General features: G+C 50.8%; 1 protein-coding gene across 2 annotated transcripts in view; it reads left to right on the top strand.

Moving 5' to 3' along the window:
• The window catches only part of NTN1 (netrin 1), a 204,466-nt gene that overhangs the window by 965 nt on the left and 180,306 nt on the right, over window positions 1–23,195 (top strand). Inside the window, exons 1-2 of one of the 2 annotated variants that reach the window (XM_061174817.1) lie at window positions 15,694–15,824; window positions 16,273–17,354. In XM_061174817.1, coding sequence (XP_061030800.1) covers window positions 16,337–17,354 — 1,018 coding nt within the window. In that variant the 5' untranslated portion in view covers window positions 15,694–15,824; window positions 16,273–16,336. Of the gene's footprint in view, window positions 1–15,693; window positions 15,825–16,272; window positions 17,355–23,195 lie in introns of those variants that run through there. The other variant, XM_061174818.1, reaches the window with a different exon arrangement.

Below are 23,195 nucleotides of genomic sequence, written 5' to 3'. Positions count from 1 at the left end.
ATGCTAAACTAGAAGGAGGCGCAGCTAATCCGAGGCGCGGACGTTGGAGCTGAGCTGGGCGAGCGTCCGTCCCAAACCCCGAGGTTCGCAAAAGAGGACCCACGGCCCAGAGCCGTCCGCGGCTGCCTGAGGTCACACAGCAAGCTTCTGGATCCCAAATTGCAAATGGAATCCAGTGCACAAGCCGAGATCGTGGAGACAGGGCCCGCTGGTGCAGTCCTGACCCTCACCAGACGTTTGATTCCGGGTTCCCCGCGACAACAGCCCTCCGCCGCCTCCAGCTTGCCACTCCTAATGGGACCCTAGGGTCTGCCCCGGAGCATCCGCTGAGCGGGTGACGGCGGCTTTATCCTCTGACCTCGAGTCGCCCCGGCGAATGTTGGGCACAAACGTCTGCGGGCTCTGAAAGCTGGGGCCTCCCCCTGGCGGCGCCCCTTCCCTCCGGCGAAGGAGGATCGTGCGCTGCAGACGCAGCCCTAACCGCGACGACGGCGCCCCGACGGCGCCCCCAGCCCGGCTGCGGAGCCTCGGGGTGGGCAGGGTGGACTTGGCTCTCTCCAGGGTGAAGCTCCTGGGGCTTGATTTTCTTGCGGTGGGGGACTCACCGCGCGTCCAGCTCGCGGGGCCGATTTGGCCCTGGGCCCTTCTGTCCAGTGGGACCCTCCCGTCGGGGGAAGAGAAGGAGCTCTGGTCCTAAGGTCCAACCTCAGCGAGGTTGAGAGGCTGGAACAACAAAGCGGGAAGAGACATTTCTGGAATGGCCAGATGGGTGTCCCAGGGTGTGTCTGGGATTGAATCCCGGCCACTCACCAACTTCTGAGCAGTTCCCTCCTCCCTTCTGAGTCTCAGTTTCCTTGTCTGCAAAGCAAGGATGAAATGAGATCACACTTGGCTCCAAGTGTAGGGCCCTCGGTGGAAGGATTCCACACACCACTCACAGCCCACCAGCAGCACACTCCCCGGGCACTCCCCAAGTATTCACCAACACCTCTCCTCGGAGTTTAAGGACTCCCTCGATTTTTTCTCGGGCTGCTCCCACCTTTGCTGCTTCTGGGTTCTGGTAGCCAACTCTCCTTGAAACCACACATTCTAAGAGCTGGAAGGGGCCTTTCAAAGATTCTCGGTCCATTGTACAGATGGGGATACTGAGACCCAAAGTGGCTGGCAGGTGTCATCCAGCTAGTCCGTCAGAGGACTCGAACTGGTGAGGGTTTTCATGCAGAGAAGTGAATCTCAAACCCTGAGTGTCAGCTCCCCCATCCCCACCCCCAAGCTTCTGTAGGCCTGGGAGGGGCCCAGAAATCTACATTTTCCACAAGCTTCCCAAAGCCTTTCCACGCCAGTGGGATAGAAACTATATTTAGGGAAATCCAGCCCAAACTGGGCTCTTTCCTCAGCAGCCCTTTCCCTCCCAGGACCACAGCCCCCCCTGCTTTCTGTGGCTCATATTTGATGGGCAGAACAGCCTTTACTGTCTCCCACCCCCACTGGAGGCCAGTAGTGGGTGGGGTGTACCTCTAGGAGATGCCTCGGGATCCCCTGAATGTGCAGCCTATGCGGCATCAGCTGCGGGGGAGCTGAGCACCCCGCCAGACGAGGAATGGCCCAAGTGGGCCGTGGGCTGACTGGGCGTTGGACCCCCAATCCTAGGGGGCTCCTCTTACCAACGCGCTTTCACAGCTGGACCCAACTCTGTGCACTGCAGGCCCCACACAGACAGTACAAATGTGCCCAGAGGCGCCCCTTAGCCAGGCAAACCCGGCCCACGCCAGGGCCAGAGCAGCCCGCCCTGAGGCGTCCGCAGCTGTGCCAGCAATAACCCAGGTGCGAGCCCTAGCCCAGAACAGCCGACACCTGCCCTTCACCAGGCTGGGGCTCAGAGGAGAGAAGGTGTGAAGGGGCGCAGGGGGAAGGCCTAGAAGAGTGGAAGAAAGTGGGGGGGGGGGGCGGGGGACAAGCTGTTAGGAACAGAGGGGGGCCGGGGAGGGGACGGGTCCCTATTTATGTAAGCCGTTTGTAGCTGCGGATTGTAAAACTGGTCAGGATTCTCTGGAGTAATTCATAGTGTTTGGACAAGACAAACATTGTTCTGCTTTAAACAAACCTCCAGAAAGGTCAGGCTGGTTCATCCCTGTGCTGCGAGTTGCTGAGACTATCCAGATGATGAGAAAATCAGATCCTAGCCGAGGGGGCCCAGGCAGAAGGCAGCCGCCTCCAGAGCCCTTTGGATCCAGGGTGAGGGCACCCAGCCCAGGGAGGGTTCTTGGCTCCCTCTGCAGAGGCCTGGCTCCCACTCTGCAGCCAGGAGACGTGGTGTGTGTGTGTGTGTGTGTGTGTGTCACAGGTTAGGGTATGTCGATGATGCCAGGATCATCTGAGTTCTTGAGCAAGGCCAACGTGACCTGCAGTGTGAATCTTCTTCATGTGGGTGGAGAGTTACTGGGAATCAAAGGCTCATGGAGAGAGAATTCGATCCTCTGACCTCAGGTCCAGATATGCTACTGGACGCCAAGAAGTCTCCGCTCCTTCCCCAGGGACGCCCCGTCTGGGCCCCTCGGTGTTCATTTAGCAAACATTTCTTGAGTGTCTACTATGTGCCAAGCTCTGTGCTAGGTGTTGGGCAAATAGTAGTGAGCAAGAAAGATGTTACCCCCAGTCGTGGGGCCTACAGTCTGCCTTTCCCTCCCTCCCCCGTCTTCCCCAAGAAGAGAAACTTCTCACAATTTCCCTTCTAGCCTCTCCACCACCACCATCGCCTCAACAAGCTCCCTGGCTGAGACCCAGCAGACCAGTTCCCAGGCCAGGCCTGGCAGCGAGCACAGGGTTCTGTAAATGTGAGCTGCCATCCTGATCGTGATTATGACTGTGGTCGTGACGATGGCTGTGGTTGTGATTATGGCTGTGACTGTGATTATGGTTGTGATTACGACTGTGGTTGCTGTTATGAGACTCCACTCTTGAGGGATCTACCTTGACCCCAAGCTGAAGTGGATACTTTTTATTGATACTTATTATTCATGCTTATTGACTTATTATGAATATTAATTGATAATTAGGAAAAGATTATTGATGTGCATTAACACCAAAGTCCGGTCTTTCTGTAGTGCTAGTTGTCACCATCCTGTACATGAGCTTCTGTTGCCCGGGGCAGTTTGTCATCCTCTCAAGAGGGTAACATCCCTGTCGTAACCATGGTGATGGTAGAGGCACTGGGTTAACTGGTTCCACAGGACTTTATTAAAATTATATTTGTTTAGGGCTTTGGACACTTCAGGGTCTTTTGTATATGCTTTGATATCTATGGAAGAGATGGAAGGAAGGAAGAAGGAAGGAAGGAAGGAAGGGAGGAAAGGGACAAATAATTTTACCATCCACATTTTTCAGAAGAGGAAGTCAATGCTCAGAGGGGTGAAATGACTTGCCCACTGTCAGTTCAGGCTGCTATAAACAGAACAACATAGACTGGGTGGCTAGAGCAACAAATGTTCATTTCTCCCAGTTCTGGAGGCTGGGAAGTCCGAGATCAAGGTGCTGGCCAATTTGGTTACTGGTGAGGGCTCTTTTCTTGGTTTGCAGATGGCAGCCTTCTTGCTGTGTCCTCACATGGTGGAGAGACAGGTCATGTTTCTCATGTCTCTTTAAAAATAATTTTGTAATTAAGTTTAATTTTAAAAATTTAGATATAATTGACATGTCATATTAGTTTCATGTCTCTTTTTTTTTTAATTAATTATTTATTTTTTGGCTGCGTTGGGTCTTCGTTGCTGCGGACAGGCTTTCTTGGGGGCTGCTCTTTGGTGCCGTGCACAGGCTTCTCATTGTGGTGGCTTCTCTTGTTGCAGAGCACGGGCTCTAGGCCCGTGGGCTTCAGTAGTTGTGGCACTCGGACTCAGTAGTTGTGGCTCACGGGCTCTAGAGCGCAGGCTCAGTAGTTTTGGCGCACGGGCTTAGTTGCTCTGCAGCACGTGGGATCCTCCCGGACCAGGGATCAAACCCGTGTCCCCTGCATTGGCAGGCGGATTCCTAACCACTGGACCACCAGGGAAGTCCCATGTCTCTTTTATAAGGACACTAATCCTATCATGAGAGCTCCATCTTCATGACCTAATTACCTCCCAAAAGCCCCACCTCCAAATACTATCACATTGGGGATTAGGGCTTCAAATGAATTTGGGGGGAGGGACACAACCATTCAGTCCCTAGCAACCACTGTCACAGAGGTGTGAAGATCAGGAAGTGTGTATGCCTGGAGCACAATCCAAGCCTGCACCACCCTACCGCCTACCCAAGCAGCTCCTGGCAAACAGGTCTAGGGACCTGGGATCCCTGGGAGGCCTCATAAGCCAGGTGCTCAGCCAGAGGCAAGGAGGTAGCTCCCTAGGCTAGGTCATGTCCATCCAGCCTTGTGCCTAGTTTCTGGCATCATTCTGGGGGCTAGCATGGTGGTACTCCCTGCCTGATGGTAGCATCAGTGGAGGAGAGGTTGCCTCCTTCCCCGCCACTCCTACTTTCCTTTAATACCTTGTTTTAGTTCAATAATCCATGCACTTACTCAATCTGTTTGGAATCAATGGTCCATGTCTGTTTTCATCCCACACTGCCTCTTGGTATTAGTCCCCTAAGTTTACTCCCTGTGTGATGCGTAGACCAGTAATACCTCATTTTACTGACATTTGGGGAAAACAAGGTGTTCCACATAATTGATTTTTTGCAGATAACAGAAGCTTACTCCTTGAAGCAAAGAAACTTTTTTTTGTACTCATTTCCCCCTCCAAAATCATGAATTTTTTGGCACTTCCCTGGTGGTCCAGTGATTAAGACTCTGTGCTTCCAATGCAGGGGGCGCCAGTTCCATCCCTGATTGGGGAACTAATATCCCATGTGCGCGGCGCAGCCAAACAACAAACAAAACAAAATCATGATTTTTTTTCCCACCTAATTTAGCAGAACTGAATATAGCAGGTGTTCCCTAGGTGTGGTTGAAGGGGTGACACACAATCCATTCCGAGGAGTCATTCAGAAGACGTCTTTTGGAGTATCGGCTCCTGGGCAATTCACTCAGCCTCCCTGCCTCAGTCTCCTTACTTGTAAACAGGGGAGCACCAGACGGATGCTCTCTAAGAGCTGCTCCCACACTTTCCTAACTCCACTGGGCTCTCAGACAGTAATGCCCTTGGTAAGTTGGGTGGTTGCAAGACCTGCCCTGACCCCTGGGTGGTGGCTGGGATGAATTCTACTGTCAGTTGTCACTTCTCAGCGTGTCAGTGTCCCCCAGTCACCCATTCCCCTAGGATCCTGGTCTGTGGCTCTCTGTGACCCTGGAAGAACAGAAGGTGCCTGACCTCATAAACACTTCTAAGTGAAGAACTCTGGCTTCCCTGCAGACTGAAATCCCTGGATATCATGGCAACTCTTCTCTCAAAGGCCCGGGAGACTATTAACTTGCTTCTGGACTGCGTTCTGAATCGTAAAGGGATGCTGCAACCCTGGCCTCCAGAAAGGGGGGTTTATGCTACCTTAATACAAATGGCAAGCACCTGGCAAGCTTATGTTGGAGGCACTGAACTCAGCCTTGCGGGCGGTAAAGAACAGGGCGATGTGGTCACACAGCCCATGGGAAGAAGACCCAAAGGAAGACTTCAGGAACGTTTCAAAACCACAGTGTTAGCGCTCCCTCTTTTTGTTCCTTTCATTTAACCCAAGCTCGCCTTTTAAGATTTGCAGGAGACCCGCTGAATCCTGGCATTTCTAGGATTTAGTGGTGTATTAGTTCCTATGGCCACTGTACCAAATTCCCACGAACTTTGGTGGCTTAAAACAACAGAAATTTATTCTCTCACAGTTCTGGAGGCCAGAAATTTGAAATCAGTATCACTGGATTAAAATCAAGGGCTGTGCTTTCTCCAGAGGCTCTGGGGGAGAATCAGTTCCTTGCTTCTTTCAGCTCCTGGTAGCTGCCAATATTCCTTGGCTTGTGGCCACATCACTCTAATTTCTGCCTCTGTCTTCACATGGCCTTCCCTCTTCTATCGTTTCGGATCTCCCTTTCCCTCCCTCTTATAAGGACACGTGATGGCATTTAGGGCCCACCCAGGTAATCCACCATGATCTTCCCATCTCAAGATCCTTACCTTAATCACATCTGCAAAGACCTCTTTTTGCCATATAAGGTAACACTCAAATGTTCCAGGAATTAAGACATAGATATCTTGAGGGGTGGGGAACATTTTTCAGCCCACTGCAGTTGGTCACATCAATTGTCCATAATTTTGTGCTTTGATTAATTTTAATGAATCTGTAGTGCACTCCTATTCTGTGCCAGGCGGTCTGTTAAACACTGGGGATTCAAAGGGAAAAGACACAGTTCCTGTCTCAAGAAGCTCATGGATTCGTCAGGGAAACAATATGATATTAACAGCCACAGGAAAAGCCTCCAAGCCCTTGGAGGTACCCAGAATTCATCATTAAGAGTTCAGATTCCTTATCAAAGTCTACAAGGCTCTGCATGTACTGACTCTACTCTGGCCTGTACTGACCTCTCTGACCTTACCTCCCACCACTCCGCATCTCGCTCACCAAGCCCCCACCAAACTGACCTTCTTCCCATTCCTTACACAAGTCAAGCTCTGCCTCAGGATCTTTGCACTTGCTGTTTCCTTTCCCTGGAACGCATGGTCCCCCTGTCGCCCCACCATATACCCAAAGCTACCTTCATCACTTAACTCTGCTCTACTGGATCCTTCTTAGAGAGCCCCCCACCCACAAGAACCTTGTCTAAAATCCACCTCCCCTCCTGGCACTCTGTCGCCTCCTTTGCTTTATTTGTGTTCCTAGCTCTTAGCACCACCTCCACAAGCATTTTGAGATGTGATGACCAGAACTTCCCAGAAGATCCTAAACTCAAATGCATCCTGTTCATATTGCCAATTTTCTTACTTTTTTGGCCTTAGTAAGACATTGAGCTAAGTTTCAAGTGGATCAGGATGGTGTTGGGGTGCGGCCTCTTCTAGGAGGAATTTGTAAATGAAAGGAGCCATTTTTCATTTGTCACAATGACGTGTGTGTGTGGGGGGGGGGTGGCATGTGACCGAGTGGCATTTAGTGGACAGGAGTCAGGGATGCTGAATGACTATTCTGCCCCAAATGCCAACAGCACCTCTGCGGAGAAACTGTCTTAAGGAAAGAGTTTGTATTTGAGTCCTAAAATAGTATTTTTCAATTGTACTTGATAACCTTTCACCCTAGAAGAGTATTTCAAATTATTTCTCCCCCAATACATCACCTTCTGCTAAACCTGTCTGTGTCCCACGAACCATTTGCACAACTTCTAGAGATTCTGCAATTCACCCTCTTCCTCCTGATGTCATTCCAGGCCCATCTCTACATTTGCTGGTTTCAGTGAGGGGACCCCCTGCTTCAGATTTTGTGTAAATGTTCAGTGACCCAAGCCCCAACTCTGGGCTCAGAGGTCTCCCATGATTTTCCCCACCCAGAGAATCATCCTTTTATTTGTACCCTTTGTTTCCTTCCTCCAAGGCCAGTCTTCCACCCATGACAAAGCTTCCCCGGACAGTGACCCATTTTCTTTATTGTAATAGTGTTCAGGGTGGGACCTTGTCAAAAGCTTTGTGCAAATGAAAATAAATTACATCTGCTGGTTCCCCTTATCCACAGGCATTTTTCACCCCTTCAAAGAGCTCTGGTAGATTAAAGGATTTGGTGGATTTGGGGTTTGTATGGGTTTCTCTGCCCAACTCTGGAATCCTCAGCCAAGAAGCCGGCAATAGGGGAGGGCCTGAGCGAAGATGCAGATAAACAGCACTGATGCAACGGACAGCCCCCCCAGGAAACCTACACACTATACCCGCTTGCTCTTACCTGCTCTAAAACCCTTTCCAGAACAGTCACATCTCCTGACGTTCCTATCGAGGAACCTGGGATCCCTTGAGCAATCTGCATGAGGCGGATCAGGGGAGCTGGGCTCTCAAAACCTCGAAATGAGAGGAGGCCCCTAAACTCTTCCAGGGTGAGTGATCTGAGGATTATGCGTAGTAAAACACCAAAAAAATCCCAAACACCCTCAACCATCATATATTGAGCATCTACTCTGCCAGCTTCTTTCTTTTTACAGGTGGATCTTTCTAATCACCCTGTCAAGCCTATAAGGTAAGTGTGATGACTCCCATTTCACCGTGAGAAAACTGATGGGTTTCCTCCTCGATGGCTGAAGCAACTTGCTCAGGGTCACAGAGTTAACTTGTGAATTGGAATCAAGGTTTGTCGAAGTCAAGTTCTTTCTGTTTCCGAAAGTAACACAATCAATCCAGACTCCATTGAACCTTCTGGGGAGGCCAGGTGCCTGCATCAATTTCCTCTGCTGCTACAATTTCCAGTCTATGTTGGAAGTCCTGGGAACCACTTCATTTAACGTGTGTTCTCTTAACTGGACCAGGTGTGCTCAGAAGCACAGTCAAGCCAGGTCACAGCTCATACTTCTGGTAGACCTGGATCCCCTCTCCTGTCTAGAGATGGCTGAGACCCATTTGTATCAGATAACGTCAGCCAAGCCTGTCTTGCACACAGGTGCTAACTAAGAGCTCCAAACACTGGAACCAGACCATTTCAGTTCAAATCTCTGCTCTTCTCATCAGTGATATGAGCTTCAGCAAATTACTTTCCTAAGTCTCAGTTTCCTCCTCTGTAAAATGGAGCTAATAATATCCCTATCTCATAAGGTTCTTACAAGGATTATGAGTTCATGACTGACAAAGTGCTCAGAAGAGGGCTTGGCACACAGCAAGCATTATATAAATGTTTGACTTCAAAAGTAAAACCCTCAGTCATGCCCAAGGTGAAGGTCCCTCAGGTCATCTCATTTCTCCAAAGCCCTGACTCTCTTCCTGTCCTCCTTCCTTGCAAACCATTAGCCTGTGCCATCTGGTGACCCCCCCATTACGGGATGTTCCCTCCCCTGCATCCTCACCCTGTTCACTGGTTGTCCCCAATCCCCCTGCCACCTTCATGCTTACCCCCAAGCCTGGCCCTCCCCTGAGGCCCCACTCACGCTGTTCAGTGGGGCTGTTCTTCACCCACACCACACACACCCAGTGCCCAGGCAGGGGGAGCTGTTTTCCTCTTCAATCCCCATTATTCTTTCCATCTTCAGGAAAACGACAGCAACCCCTGCTCCTTTAAGGCCAGAACCACACAGTTGTCCCCCCATCCACATCTCATCCATGCCATCTCCTCCCCATCGAGGTCACTCTTCTCTTTCTTTGAAGAGGTTGATGCCGAAAGCTCGGCCTCTGTGCACTGGTGTCGAATCGAATCTCAGAGACAGAGTTCTGGGTGAAGTAGAAAAGAATAGCTTTATTGCTTTGCCAGGCAAAGGGGGACATAGCGGGTTCGTGCCCTTCAAAAACTGTGTGTCCCAACCGGGGGAATATGGTGAGGAGTTTTACAGCAATGGTTCAAGGGTGGGGTTGCTGATAAGGATCAGGCTCTGTGCAGGGCCTGTATTCCTTTAATCTGGCCTCAGGTAATCTGATCTCTGAAGAATGCTTCATCAAGTAGTTAGCATCTTCCATTTGTTGGGGGTTTAGTTCTGCAAAAGAGCGAAGATATTGTTATGTGTATCCCTTGAGGCGAAACCAGGAACCTGTCCCAAGGCTGCACTATTTTTTCTTGACTGCTACCCCCCTTGTCTCTGCATCCCCTCCCTTCCCTGATTAGCAACTGTTTGAACCTACCCTTTGGAACTCAGAGGTCATGGAGGCTGAACAGAAAGGCTCTCGTGCCCAGGAGCCCCACAGGGTGCTGCTCAGTTTCAAGATCAGCATCTGGGTCAGCAAGCCCAGATGCTGGTCCCGAGGATATTTTATCCCCGGTGGGCAGGCCATCTGGTCAACCTCCCCATCTTCAGACACCTCCCGTTCTGCTTCCCAGCAGAAACCCCCCTCTTGCCCTTGGCGGGGCTTGTCATCACCCACAGCTCAGCTTTGTACCACCTCTGGAATCCTCGGTGCAGGCATCCAGTTTGGGACCATGGTCTCCTCAGTTATTCCCACCTCATCACTTCTATCTTTCTGACCCTCTAGACCAGCTCTGTCTAACAGAACTTTCTGTGATGATGGAAATGATCTTTTTTTTTTTAATTAAAAATTTCTTTTTTGTCCACACAGCACATGGGATATTAGTTCCCTGACCAGGGATTGAACCTGTGCCCCCTGCATTGGAAGCGTGGAGTCTTAACCTCTGGACCACCAGGGACGTCCCAATGGAAAAGTTCTTTACTGGCGCTGTCCAAGTCAGGGGCAACGGAGGAACTTAGCTTTACATTTTATTGAATTTTAACTCATTCAAGCTGAAATGGAACATGTGACATGTGGTTATTGGCTACTGTCTTGAACAGCATGGGCTCTGGACCCCGGCCTCTCTGTTTCTTCTCCCATCAGTGGCCTGTCTTCACCACCTTATCTCTTGAGCTTTGTCTCCATGGTCCATCACATCAGCCACATTGTCCCTCTGTCCCACCTCCTGGAAAAAACCTTCAACTCTGGATTAATCCAACAGTTCTGCTTTCTCCAGGTCTACACAGGGGCCACTGAGCACTGCTGGGGCATGACTTTGCTCGGTGGCATTCTTTCTCGTAGATGGTCACCAACTGCAATAGGTCTTTGAATTCTGCCCAGCAAGCATTATCCCCTTCTCCATAATGACCCAATCAAGACTTCCTGCCTTTCCAAATCTGCTCCCTCGCTCTCAACAGGTGGCATTACTTCCTATTCTTTTGTAACAAGAGATGCTTTCGGACCACCTGACCACCTGTTTTACAAGGCTAGTTTTATCTGTCTTCAACCTCCTTCTCCTTCCTATCAACATTTAGGCATGTTCAAATAGCCTTATCTTATAAACAACAATAAAAAAATCCCAACCTTCCCTCAATCCCATGTCACCTTCCAATCACCCTATCTCTTTCCTGCCGCTTGTTTTCACACTTCTGGAAAGTTGTCTGCCCTTGCTATCTCCACTTTCTCACCTCCCATTCACTCTATAACCTGGGGCGGTCTGGCTTCTGTCCCCACCACTCCTCTGCCACTACCAGGCAAGGTCACCAAGGACTTCCTTGTAGTTCAATCCAAAGTACTCTTTCAGATCTTATCTTGACCTTGAAGGCATGCGACACACGGCTCACCGCCCCTCCTTCCTTGAAACTTGCCCGTTGGTGTCTAGTACACCTGAGTCTCCTAGTTTTCTCCCTCCTACTCTGGCTACTTCTAAGTTTTCATGAAATGGCCACATTCTCGTCTCCCTAAGGTGACCCTCGGGCTTCCCAGGTAAGGCTTGGTGCCAAGAACGGTGGCTCTCTCTCCTGATGGCATTCCTGGCCCAAACACCTGGGAATGTGTTTTCTCACCCAAGAGCCTCACTGTTGTGTTTTGAAACACCAGTTTGTACTGTGAATCCCGCCACTCAGAGCCTGACACGCCTTTTTGGGTGTGTATTTATAACCCCCACTTTGAGAAGCTCTCACCACACTTGGACATCTGTTTCTTTGCATTTGTCCCCTCAAAGGGCAGTATGCTATAGGGACACTGACAAATTAGAAGGCGTCAGGAGAGGCTGCAGAGTGGTTGGCAAAGTGTCCTGCGAGAACTCATTAAAAGAACTGGGCCGGGGTGGGGGGGGTGGGGGTGGAACGTCCCTGGTGGCGCAGTGGTTAAGAATCCGCCTGCCAACGCAGGAGACACGGGTTCGAGCCCTGGTCTGGGAAGATCCTACATGCCGCAGAGCAACTAAGCCCATGCGCCACAGCTACTGAGCCTGTGCTCTAGAGTCCGTGAGCCACAACTACTGAAGTCCGCGCCCCTAGAGCCCATCCTCTGCAACAAGAGAAGCCACCGCAATGAGAAGCCCGCGCACCACAACAAAGAGTAGCCCCTGCTCTCCGCAACTAGAGAAAGCCTGCATGCAGCAACGAAGACACAACGCAGCCAAAAATAAAATAAAAAAAAAAAAACAAAAAAAAACAACTGGGGGACTTCCCTGGCAGTCCAGTGGTTAAGACTCCACGCTTCCACTGCAGTGGGCATGGGTTCAATCCCTGGTTGGGGAACTAAGATCCCTCATGTCGCACAGTGTGGCCAAAAAAAAAAAAGAACTGGGAACATTTTGCCTAGAAGAAAGAAAACTGAGGGATGATAGATGGCTGATTTCCAACATTTGAAGAGGTGAAGAGGTAGAGCCTTGGTCAAGGCGGCTGTGTGGAATTGGAATGGAACCAACTATACAAGTGGCAGGGAGGAGGGTTTTCCCAGAATGTTGTGGACCTCCACGATGCAAGGTGACAGTCCTACCCACCAGGATCCACTGCGGAAGATAAGCTTAGACCTAAGTGATCACAATAAAAGTGGAAAGTGCCCCATCGCCCATACACACATGCTTCCTGAAGACCACTGGCCTAAGCTCAGCTGGCGAGGTGCACCCCAGGGAGGCTAATTTCGAACTTGCTGCCACACAAGGTCCATCAAAAGCTCTGGGACAGAAACAACATAGCAGGAAGAAAGCTTCAGAACGCTGGGCAATCCAGTCTTGAAGATACTCCAAAATAGACCAAGTTGGGTGGGCAGTGAGTGGGGTACCCCAATGTACCTCTTTCAGACCCATCCTTGTCAGGATGTCTTCCTGACTTGTGTTTTGTTGTGATGCCATTGGCTTACATTATGCCCCATCACAGAAACCCTCCGAGAGGTTTAGGGATGGTGAGGATATTTGCTTGTTACCTCACACTGTGTTCTCTTTATGAGGCCCCTCAGGAGAAATTCCTGTCTGATTTTAGTACCAAGAGTAGTAATTCTCTTGAGTAATAGGTCTGTTTTTATCTCATGGACACTTGGAATTGTGTAACTGACATAGTCTCCTTTTCACTTTGGCTGTGGGAAAGCTTAGGGACAAATTTGTGGCCCACTCCCAGAAGATGAATAGGGCATCCCAGGGAGTGTTTTACCTTTATTCCCATCTCTACTTTGCCTTCCCTCTTGGTTTTTCTTCTCGTAGCTCTCCTTATTTTACTGTACACAATCAAGAACAGGCAAGCAAAAATAAACAAAAATCACCTGTAATCTCACTATCCAGAGGTACCCACGATTAGCAATGTTGTCTTTTTATGCATATTTAAAAAAAATAAAAATGAGAGTATACTGTGCCTAGTGTTTTTTGGGGGGCATAGTGTTTTGTAATTTCCTTTTTTCATTTTATAATATGTCACGAACGTCTTTCCATGTGATTAAATGTTCTTCTTTAAATAACTTGAAATTTCTATGAAGATCTAGCAATTTAATACTACCGACTAACATTTCTACATCCCCTTACTGTGTGCCTGGCTTTATGTACATTCACATATACATTTATATGACAGTACACCCACGTAGATGATCTAAGTACAATATTTATGTACACATATTATAAGCTATAATATTCATATGTGTTAACTCATTTGATGCTCACAACCCTGTGAGATAGAGACTGTTGTCCCCCTTTTACAAATGAGGAAACCAAGGCACAGAAAGATGCAAAACTTGCCAAGGTCACACTCCGGCTCCAAAGCCTGTGCTCCTTAACTGCTGTGTTGCCTTGCAATATGCCATTGGGATTTCACAGTCCACAGGGTTAAACATTAAAAAAAAAAAGAAACGTTTATCTCCTTCCACCTCACTTTCTAATTTATGTTATTTTGCCTTGTTTTAAGTACCTTGTAAGTCACCTGAAATCCCCCTCTGCCACAAGGCAAGGCATAAATAAACAGTGTAGAGGGTGGTACATGGCACAAGAAGGCAAAGTTAAAATGTTACCCCAGGGGAGGGGATGAATCCAGGCTGTCCTGCAATGGAGTGGATTTCTTTCCTTGGGCTGCGGTGAACTCCCATCCCTGGAAGTTCACCACAGCCCAAGGGTGCAGTGAACTTGGGTGGCTGTCTCTCAGGGAGGCTGGGGAAGGCCGTGGTCCAAAGAGACTGAGCTGGGCCAGACTAGCCCTGAGGCCCCTTCTTAGATTCCCACAGTTTATGAAAATACCAGTAAGACAAAATGAGGCACTCAATGGAGTGAATGCAGCAAGTCAGCTGTTGGGCCAGAACCAGGATCCTGGGCTTTCAAGCCAGGTCTATTACTAGCTCACTCATCTAAAAGTAACAACCGCAATTCAGTTCCAAACTCTCAGCCCTGTGTATTTCCCCAAAGTGCTTTGGCTGCTGCTGCAAGATGGTCAAAGGATGCTATAACTGTCCTCCTCCCTTTTCTTAAGGTGGCAGAGAAGGAGGCAAGGAGAAGCTGGGTGGCCCCGAGGATGCCCCATGAGACTCGAATTGGGTGGGATTATCCATTTGACAAATGTGAGGAGAGGAAGGAGCCAAGTTTCTATGCCTGGATTTGATGTTTAATTAGCTGTCAGATCTTAGGCAAGTTTCTTCACCTCCTGAGACCTCAGTTTCCTCATCTGCAAAATGAAGCTTAATACCTACTCTGCAAAGCTGTTGTGGGCTCCCACAAGATAGTATGGGCCACAGCACCCTTAAACACTGAGCCAGTAAGTACCTACAGGGCTGCCTCTGGATCTGGGGAGGGCTAGGCTGCCCCCAGCCTGAGGCTGACAGAGCCGTCTGGGAGGGGCGTTGGCCAGTGCCCAGGTGCTGTCCCGCTTTTTTCCCTCTTCAGCCTCCAGCCCACCACAGCTCCCCGGGCAGGAAAAGGGCCGCTTTCCCGACAGATAGGCCCACCGCACGGTGACAACTGTGGGGGGGGGGGGGGAGGGGGGCGGGGGAGCAGCTCTTTCTCTCCGGACCCCAGGGGCTTCGGGCGGGAGGGGTGAGCCAGCGGAGGCTCCATCTTCCTCGGCTGTTCCTTACGATCCCGGGCTGTCTGCCCACGGGGCACGGCCCTGTGCGCTGTGCCACCGGGGCCATCAGGCCGGGTTAGAGGAAGGCCCGACCCCGGCGCAGCAAAGAAAACAAACACAGATGTGTTTGCCTGGGACCAAGGGGGAGTAAATCGCCCCCTCCCCCCGGCCTGCGCGCTCCCCCGGGCGTAGGGCCGGCGGAAACCTGCGGGGTTCTCCGCGCAGCGCGGGTCCGGGGCAACGCGGACAGACCGCGGCCGGCCCCTCCTCCCTCCGCGGGGTGCGCGCCGGGCCCAGCCCCCTCTCCGGGGTTTCCCCGGGCGCTCTCCTTGCTTTCCCTTTGTCTCTGCTTCTCCTTCTCGGGCGCCCCGGTTCCCACCCGCTCGTGTCCTCGCTCTCTCCGGGTCCCGGGCCGCTTCCCATTAACTTTCTTCTTTCCCGGGGTTAAAACTTTGCTAGCGAGCGGGCGGCTGCTCGCCGACGTTATTGGCCGGCGCCCCGCCCGGCGGCCCCGCCCCCCGCCCCCGCGCTCCCCTCCGCCCCCCACTCCCTGCGCGAGTGGCGGCGGCGGCGGCGGCGGCGGCGGCGGCGGCGGCGGAGCCTTGGGGGCGTGCGTGCGTGTGTGAGTGCGCGCCAGCCAGCGGGAGTGTGTGTGCGCCCCGGGCGCGGGCTGGGCGGCACTCGCACCGCGGCGGGAGCGCCGGGAGCCGGGCGGCCGCGTCGTCACTCGGGCGGGAGAGGCGGCGGCGGCGGCGGCGGCGGCCGGGCCGGGGCTGGGGCAGCGGCGGCCGCGCCGGGCATGGAGCTGGCAAGCCCGCGCTGAGGCAGGGCGCTCCTGCTAGCAGCCAGCGAGAGGCTCTCCGCCGTCCGGCGCGCGGGCTCCCCGGCCGGGGCCGGGCAAACTTTTCTTTCTCTTTTGCCCTCTCCTGAGGTAAAGTCCCGAACGCGGACTCGCCGGCGGGGGTGCTATCTGGGACAGCTAAGCGGGACCCCGGGCTGCGGGAGGAGGGGACGCGGGCCGTGCGAGCTCGGGGGGCCCACGAGCTGCCCTGCGTCCGAGTTTGGGGTGCTGGCGGGCCGGCCGCGGACGGGCGCGGGCCGGACCCTCGGGCGGCGTGGAGGCGGCGGCGGGGAAGCCGAGCGATGGCCCGCGGCCCCGGCTCGCCGCCGGCCGGGAAGGAGAGGCGCGGGTGGTGCGGGCTTGGGGCCCCCGGATTCGCCTGTCCCCCCGGGACGCGGGGGAGTGAGGCGGGAGTTCGTTCGGCCGCGGGCTTGGTGCGGGGGAAGCCGGGCGTTCGCCCGCGCCCCCGCTCGCCGCCCCGCCGGGGGGTGGAGGGCGCGGGGCGGCCTGGCTGAGCGCGGCTCCCCTCTCTCCGCAGGCGCCTTCTGCGGCGGGCGGACCGACTCCTCGGCGCGGCGGGGCCGGGGCAGGCTGGACGCAGCATGATGCGCGCAGTGTGGGAGGCGCTGGCGGCGCTGGCGGCGGTGGCGTGCCTGGTGGGCGCGGTGCGCGGCGGGCCCGGGCTCAGCATGTTCGCCGGCCAGGCGGCGCAGCCCGACCCCTGCTCGGACGAGAACGGCCACCCGCGCCGCTGCATCCCGGACTTTGTCAACGCGGCCTTCGGCAAGGACGTGCGCGTGTCCAGCACCTGCGGCCGGCCCGCCGGGCGCTACTGCGTGGTGAGCGAGCGCGGCGAGGAGCGGCTGCGCTCCTGCCACCTCTGCAACGCGTCGGACCCCAAGAAGGCGCACCCGCCCGCCTTCCTCACCGATCTGAACAACCCGCACAACCTGACGTGCTGGCAGTCCGAGAACTACCTGCAGTTCCCGCACAACGTCACGCTCACGCTGTCGCTCGGCAAGAAGTTCGAGGTGACCTATGTGAGCCTGCAGTTCTGCTCGCCACGGCCCGAGTCCATGGCCATCTACAAGTCCATGGACTACGGGCGCACGTGGGTGCCCTTCCAGTTCTACTCCACTCAGTGCCGCAAGATGTACAACCGGCCGCACCGTGCGCCCATCACCAAGCAAAACGAGCAGGAGGCCGTGTGCACCGACTCGCACACCGACATGCGCCCGCTCTCGGGCGGCCTCATCGCCTTCAGCACGCTGGACGGGCGGCCCTCGGCGCACGACTTCGACAACTCGCCCGTGCTGCAAGACTGGGTCACGGCCACCGACATCCGCGTGGCCTTCAGCCGCCTGCACACGTTCGGCGACGAGAACGAGGACGACTCAGAGCTGGCGCGCGACTCGTACTTCTACGCCGTGTCCGACCTGCAGGTGGGCGGCCGCTGCAAGTGCAATGGCCACGCGGCCCGCTGCGTGCGCGACCGCGACGACAGCTTGGTGTGCGACTGCAGGCACAACACGGCCGGCCCGGAGTGCGACCGCTGCAAGCCGTTCCACTACGACCGGCCCTGGCAGCGCGCCACAGCCCGCGAGGCCAACGAGTGCGTGGGTGAGTGGGGCGCCGCGGGGACGCGGGCGGCGGGCGGGGACCCGGGCGGCTGCTCCCGGGCCTCGCGACCGAAGGTTCCCGAGGATCGCCCGCTTCGTGGATGTGGTGGGGGTGGTGGGAGGCGCGTTCCTGGAAATCCGGCACCGCGGAGCGCAGAGAGCTGGTCCGCTCGCGCTCGTGGCGCTGGCCGTGGACGCTCGGGTTTGCGTTCAAGGCGCTGTGCGAAGCCAAGATGTGGGGAGAGGGCTTTGCCGAAAATTTGCCGACCGGTCCCCCTAACCCCAGATCCAAAGGCACACACTCCTTGCCTTCCCCTCAGTTTGGCGGGACCCTGGCGTCCACCTCCGCCCCAACCCCCTCCCCTAGGGCTGCAGATGCGCGCGCTGTTGGGGACCCCGGCCCGGTTCCCGGGAAGTTCCAGCTCCACGACCACAAATCCCTTGGGAGATGGCAAAGGGATTTGCAGTTTGGGGCCAATTCGGTACACGACGACTATCACTCCTGCGTCCTCCATTTGTCTTTTATGGTTTGAAAATAGATATGTATTTTTCCTTTGGACAGCGTGTTTGTGTTAGCAAAAGAATGATGTGATTTAAATTAATTACTATCTACAGATTACAAAAGAGAGTTCACTAATTATGTTAAACTAATTCAATCCCGCTCCAAAAAAGTATACCAGATTTTTTTTTTTTTTTTGTTAGCGTCAGGGTTCGGTGAAATTAAACAGTTCCGAATTAACTAAGGGCCCAGATTCTCGATTTCATGGGGTTTCAGTTCCTGAAAGAGAAATCTGACAAAACCGGCACTGGTGGATACTGTTGGGTCGGAAATGAGGCTTTAGAAAAAAAAAAAAGAAAAAAGGATCCGTTCTGTTTCTGAATCATACAACTTTGCTGCTGTAGAAACTCTGCGGCATCAGTTTCTCCCCAGGAGGACAAAAAAAAAAGGGAGGGGAAAGGTAGTAAGACCATACTCTGCTTTTCCAGTATGAGATGTAAATGCCCAAATCTCATGTTTTATTTTAATGAAAATCATCAACGTCAATCGTCAATATAGTTGGTCAGTACGTCCTTGGGTGTTCATCTTTCGTGGAATATAGATGTTTCCTCCCCCTCCCCCTCCCCCCAGCCCCACACAGCCGGTGTGAGTCTCTTCAATTGCTTCGGCCTCTGAGGCACATTACAAAGTTTGCTGGTCCCCACAAACACACGTTTTGAGGTCTGGTTCTGATTAATTGTGTCATGTTGTTGTCGAATAGTTTGTGCCTCATGACTGTGGATGTAGACTTTTGGAATGGAAAACATGTTTTGGAGAAGCCCAGTCGGCACTGAGGCCCAGGCAGGCGTCCTGGTCTGAAGAGAGCTGTTATCCTGTTGCGTGGCGGGGCCTCCATCTTTGCACTCCAAGTGTACGCTTTTGCAGACCTAATTGTCCTTCCCCCTCCTTTAAGGGACGGAACTGGTTGCCTGTTGGAAGAAACTTTTCAGGATTCGGTGGCGAGATAGTGGTTACACCCCGGCTTAGTCGTCTTTGAGAATTAAAACTCCTTTGATCTGCTCCATTCCTTCAGAACTGTTGGTTTTTCCCATTTCTTCTTTTTCTTCTCCCCTTTCCTCTTTTCTTTTCTTCCTTTTGTGCATAAAAACCTTTTATTGACATTTAAAAGGCCTCCCAGGGTTTTGCTATCAGTTTTAGTATGTATGTGCATATGAAAGATAACTTCTCATTGTCACCAGCAGGGTCTGATTGGAAAAAACACAAGTGAATACATTGAGGCAGATAAACTGGCTATGAAGGTAGCATTTTACTGGCTTGAAGATTCCTCTTAGCAGGGGTGGTATTGTTCAGATACCACCCACCCCCATCTCTCCCTGTCAGTTTATGTAACCCGCAATTGTTATAACAATGGCCATGTACTTGAAATAATTTCTATAGTCGAGGATTTTGTCTTTTGACCAAAGCACTAACTCTGCACAAATTGGATTGACCGGGTTTTTTTTTTTTTTTTACACCAAATTGAGCAATCAACATATTAACTAACGTAATTAGTAAGCCTTTTTGTTCAAAAAGTTTAATTAGGCCTAATAAGTACATAATCTACATGACAAATAATCGGCTAGCAATATTTTCTGGTTTTTACTGAAGTTATTTTAATTCTCAGTAGTTAAAGTATCTTTAAATCTTGCCAATTATTCAGTCATCTCATAAAAGCCAAGCCAATTCAACGATGTTAAAGTTATTTATAGTTTCCTTTTTGAAGAGATGTTCTGATACCTTGTAGATATAGCCTCGGGAATGTCAGGTTGAAGTTCCCATAAAGTCTTAATTGAAGTCTTAGTGATTTTTCCATCATTCCGCAAAAGAGAAAGCCAGCAAAGACAATTTAGAAGTGATTTACAATTAAAGGTCGAGCTTTTTATGAAAAGGCCCTGAAGTGGAGATATGTGAATGAATTAGTATTTGACAGGTGTTCTGAGACACTACAGGGCACTGTGCTAGGAAAAAGCATTAATGAATCCTTCAAACACTAACTTTTGTACTCTCAGGGGCTCAGATTTTTTTCCCCAACATAATCCCATCTTGTGAATTTCACACTGTTGACATATTAAGTCAAGCTACCCAGATTATTTACAACTAAGGCAAAGTAAAGTATATTTTTAATTCTCAAAATGAGTTTTGATTAAAAATGAAGCATTATCACTGTCTTTGCCTTTCTAAAATAATGAGACATGACATAATAAAGTGGCATCGTTCCCTAGGTTAACCCTCTCATCCCCCCTCCCCCCCCAGTCCTAAAACTTGGAAAAAAATTGATATTATTATTTGACTAAATGGTTCTACACAGGGCTGAGGTGCTTTCGGTTTACTAAGAAATGCATATATCCTATCGGTTTTCTTTGGTTCAGCTTTCTTTTTGGGGTTGTTTCAAGGTTAAGTTCTCTATGGAATAAACATGAACTTTTATAAGGTCCAATTTTATTTTAAATGCAATTTTGGACTTCTTCCGGAGAAGAAAAAACCCAAAACAATATGAAAGAGAAGACTATGTATAACGTTACGGCCTCGACAGCTCTCCGTGGAATAACTAAATACTTTCTTCCGCCCATATGTATCAGCAGTGTTCACATGCTCTTATACACATGTGCATTTATATTCATTGTGTAAAGAAGCATCCGTGCATGGTGGTGGGGGGTGTACATTCAAGAGAAAATGCATGAACAGTTTTAAACCACCTGGGTTGCTAGGCCCTTTTACCCCTCTTCCTTTTTTTTAAGAAGAGCATCTGAAGACCATATTGTGTTTCATAAATTATTGACATCAGTTTTAATCAGTGTCCCCCTGACGTCGGAGCTGTGTTAGTATTTAGTGCCTGACGAAGCATGCTGTTTAATCTTACTGTGGGGATGTCAGCATGAACCCCTGCCTGGTTTGTGACAGGGTGAGCTTATGAAAACTCGTTTTGCGACTCACTCTATGGCTTGGCGTTGCCCAGCTGAAACCCAAAACCCACACAAAAGACGTCTCTGCAAGATGAGCACCGTGCTGGGCTGGCCTCCTATGGTCATGGGTACCTGCAACATAATGCTCGTAATTGTTTAAACATGGCTTTGGGAGGGGGTTCCTCAGGCTGTAAATGGCTCTGGTGCTTGGGCCTACCATCATCTTCCCCGGCAGGAGAGGGGGGTTATATGGGAGGCGTTGCCCTGAGAAATCTAATGCCCCGATAAAGACTCTTGCAAAATCAGAAGGCTAAAATGATTTGCTGCTCAGTCTGGTACATAGGGATAGATAAGTGAATGCTTTTATAGTCCTAGTAATTATTGTAATTATTGTCATAATAATTACATAATGTAATCATAATGTAAATTATGATTAACCCTTGAGGGCTTATTTTTTGCCAAACACTCGGATTAATTTAGTCATTTAATCACTGTGACTATGCTAATAATAGGCCCTATTATTGTCCTTATTTTACAGAGGAGGAAACCATAACCGAGAGATATTAAATGGTTTACCCAAAGCCATATAGCTAGTAGGTGGTGGAGCTAGGACTCCAGTCTGATGCTTTATGCTTGGTTTTATTGCATCCTCTGTGCTGCCTCCCCATAGAACGGATGGATGGATAAATGAACAGCAGTTACATGTACAGGCTGACCTCAGAGATATTGCGGGTTCAGTTCCAGACCACGGCAATAAGGCAAGTCACACGAATTTCTCGGTTTCCCAGTGCCTATAAAAGTTGTTCACACCATACTGTAGTCTATCAAGTGTGCAATAACATTATGTCTAAAAAAATGTACATACCTTTATTAAAAAATACTTCATTGCTAACAAATGCTAACCATCGTCTGAGCCTTCTGAGAGTCATCGTAGTAACATCAAAGGTCACCGATGACAGATCACCATAGCACATATAATAATAATGAAAAAGTTTGAAATATTGCAAAGAATTACCAAAATGTGACACAGAGGTATGAAGTGAGCAAATGCTGTTGCAAAAACAGCGCCACTAGACCTCCTCGAGCCTGGGTTGCCTCACACCTTCAAGTTGTAAGAAACAATATCTGCGAAGTTCAATAAAGCAAAGTGCAGTAAAGTGAGGTCTGCCGGTAGAGGAGAGAGAATTCGAGGAGAATAGTCAGAACAGCCTGTTATCTAGCAAGCTTGTTACCTCTTGCTAGAATTAGAGGTGTGTTGTATTGCATGACGTTATGTCATATGATGTCATATATCATACTCATGTTTATTGTGTTCATACATACTTAAATATGAAATTGTATATAAGAAGTCGTCCTTGATTGTAGCCATCAGGCCTAGTGGGAGCTGGGAGTTTTTAGGAATGTAAGTGAAGAGGGTTTAAGCACCTTTGTGTGGGTTCTCATCGTGCACAGGTGTTGCTGATGGCCAAGTCTTTCTTTTCTTTTCTTTTCTTTTTTTTACTTTTTGGCTGCACCCTTCCTTTCTTTTCTTTTCTTTTTTTTACTTTTTGGCTGTGCCGAGCAGCATGTGGGATCTTAGTTCCGGACCAGGGATCGAACCTGCATTGGAAGCGCGGAGTCTTAACCACTGGACCTCCAGGGAAGTCCTGGCCAAGTCTTTCTTGATTTCAGGGCCCATGATCCCTCTCAAAGGTGGTGGAACAGAGCTCGTAATCAGAAAATCCTTTCTAAGAAGCCCTTCTCCTTTGTCCCTAGTGTTCAGTATCCCGTTGTTTCTCTGGAACACACTGAAAAAAGTCTAGGAAGTGGCTAGGGAGTGTTGTTGTTAAAGCGGGGGGTTTAGTGGCGTATCCTGGTTGCCGGCGTGGTGCTGGTAGGTGCCGGGCATGTGTGTCAGCGGCACAGGACTGTCATTTATCGCTGTTGGCCCCGTAGCAGCTGGAGTGAGGGTCTCTGCTGGGGTCCTCATTAGCACCTGGTGGGCCCGGAGGTTGCTCCCCGCTCTGCCCAGAGAAGCCAGACAGAGCCGTGTCAAGGTGCACCTTCTGGGGTGCGTCTGTGCCTTTCCAAGGCTTTGCCAAGGTCTCCTTTGGCCCTGCCCAGACTTCTCCCTGACTTCCTTCTCCTGTAGAAAAATGAGATCCTCGGAAAAGTATTTGAGACTTTATGTCCAGAGTAAATATTGGAAAGGCAGTGGGTTGAAATTCAGATGTTGCCTGGAAGGAATCCCCTCATTTTCTGCTCACAGCTGGTATCGATATTTCCTTCTTGAGATGAGTTGTGCTTTTCATTAAGTAAATTTTTTGTCTTGGGATTAAACCAACATTGTATTCTTAATAGACTTTTATGTTTACACTTCAAAAGTCCACTGGGTTGTTATTCGTGTTATCTTGATGGCTTC

The sequence above is a fragment of the Eubalaena glacialis genome, chromosome 19 (genome assembly GCF_028564815.1).
Source record: "Eubalaena glacialis isolate mEubGla1 chromosome 19, mEubGla1.1.hap2.+ XY, whole genome shotgun sequence".
In the NCBI taxonomy this organism is placed as follows: domain Eukaryota; kingdom Metazoa; phylum Chordata; class Mammalia; order Artiodactyla; family Balaenidae; genus Eubalaena; species Eubalaena glacialis.
Note: the sequence above shows the minus strand (reverse complement) of the source record. Positions and strands in the feature narration are given on the sequence as shown.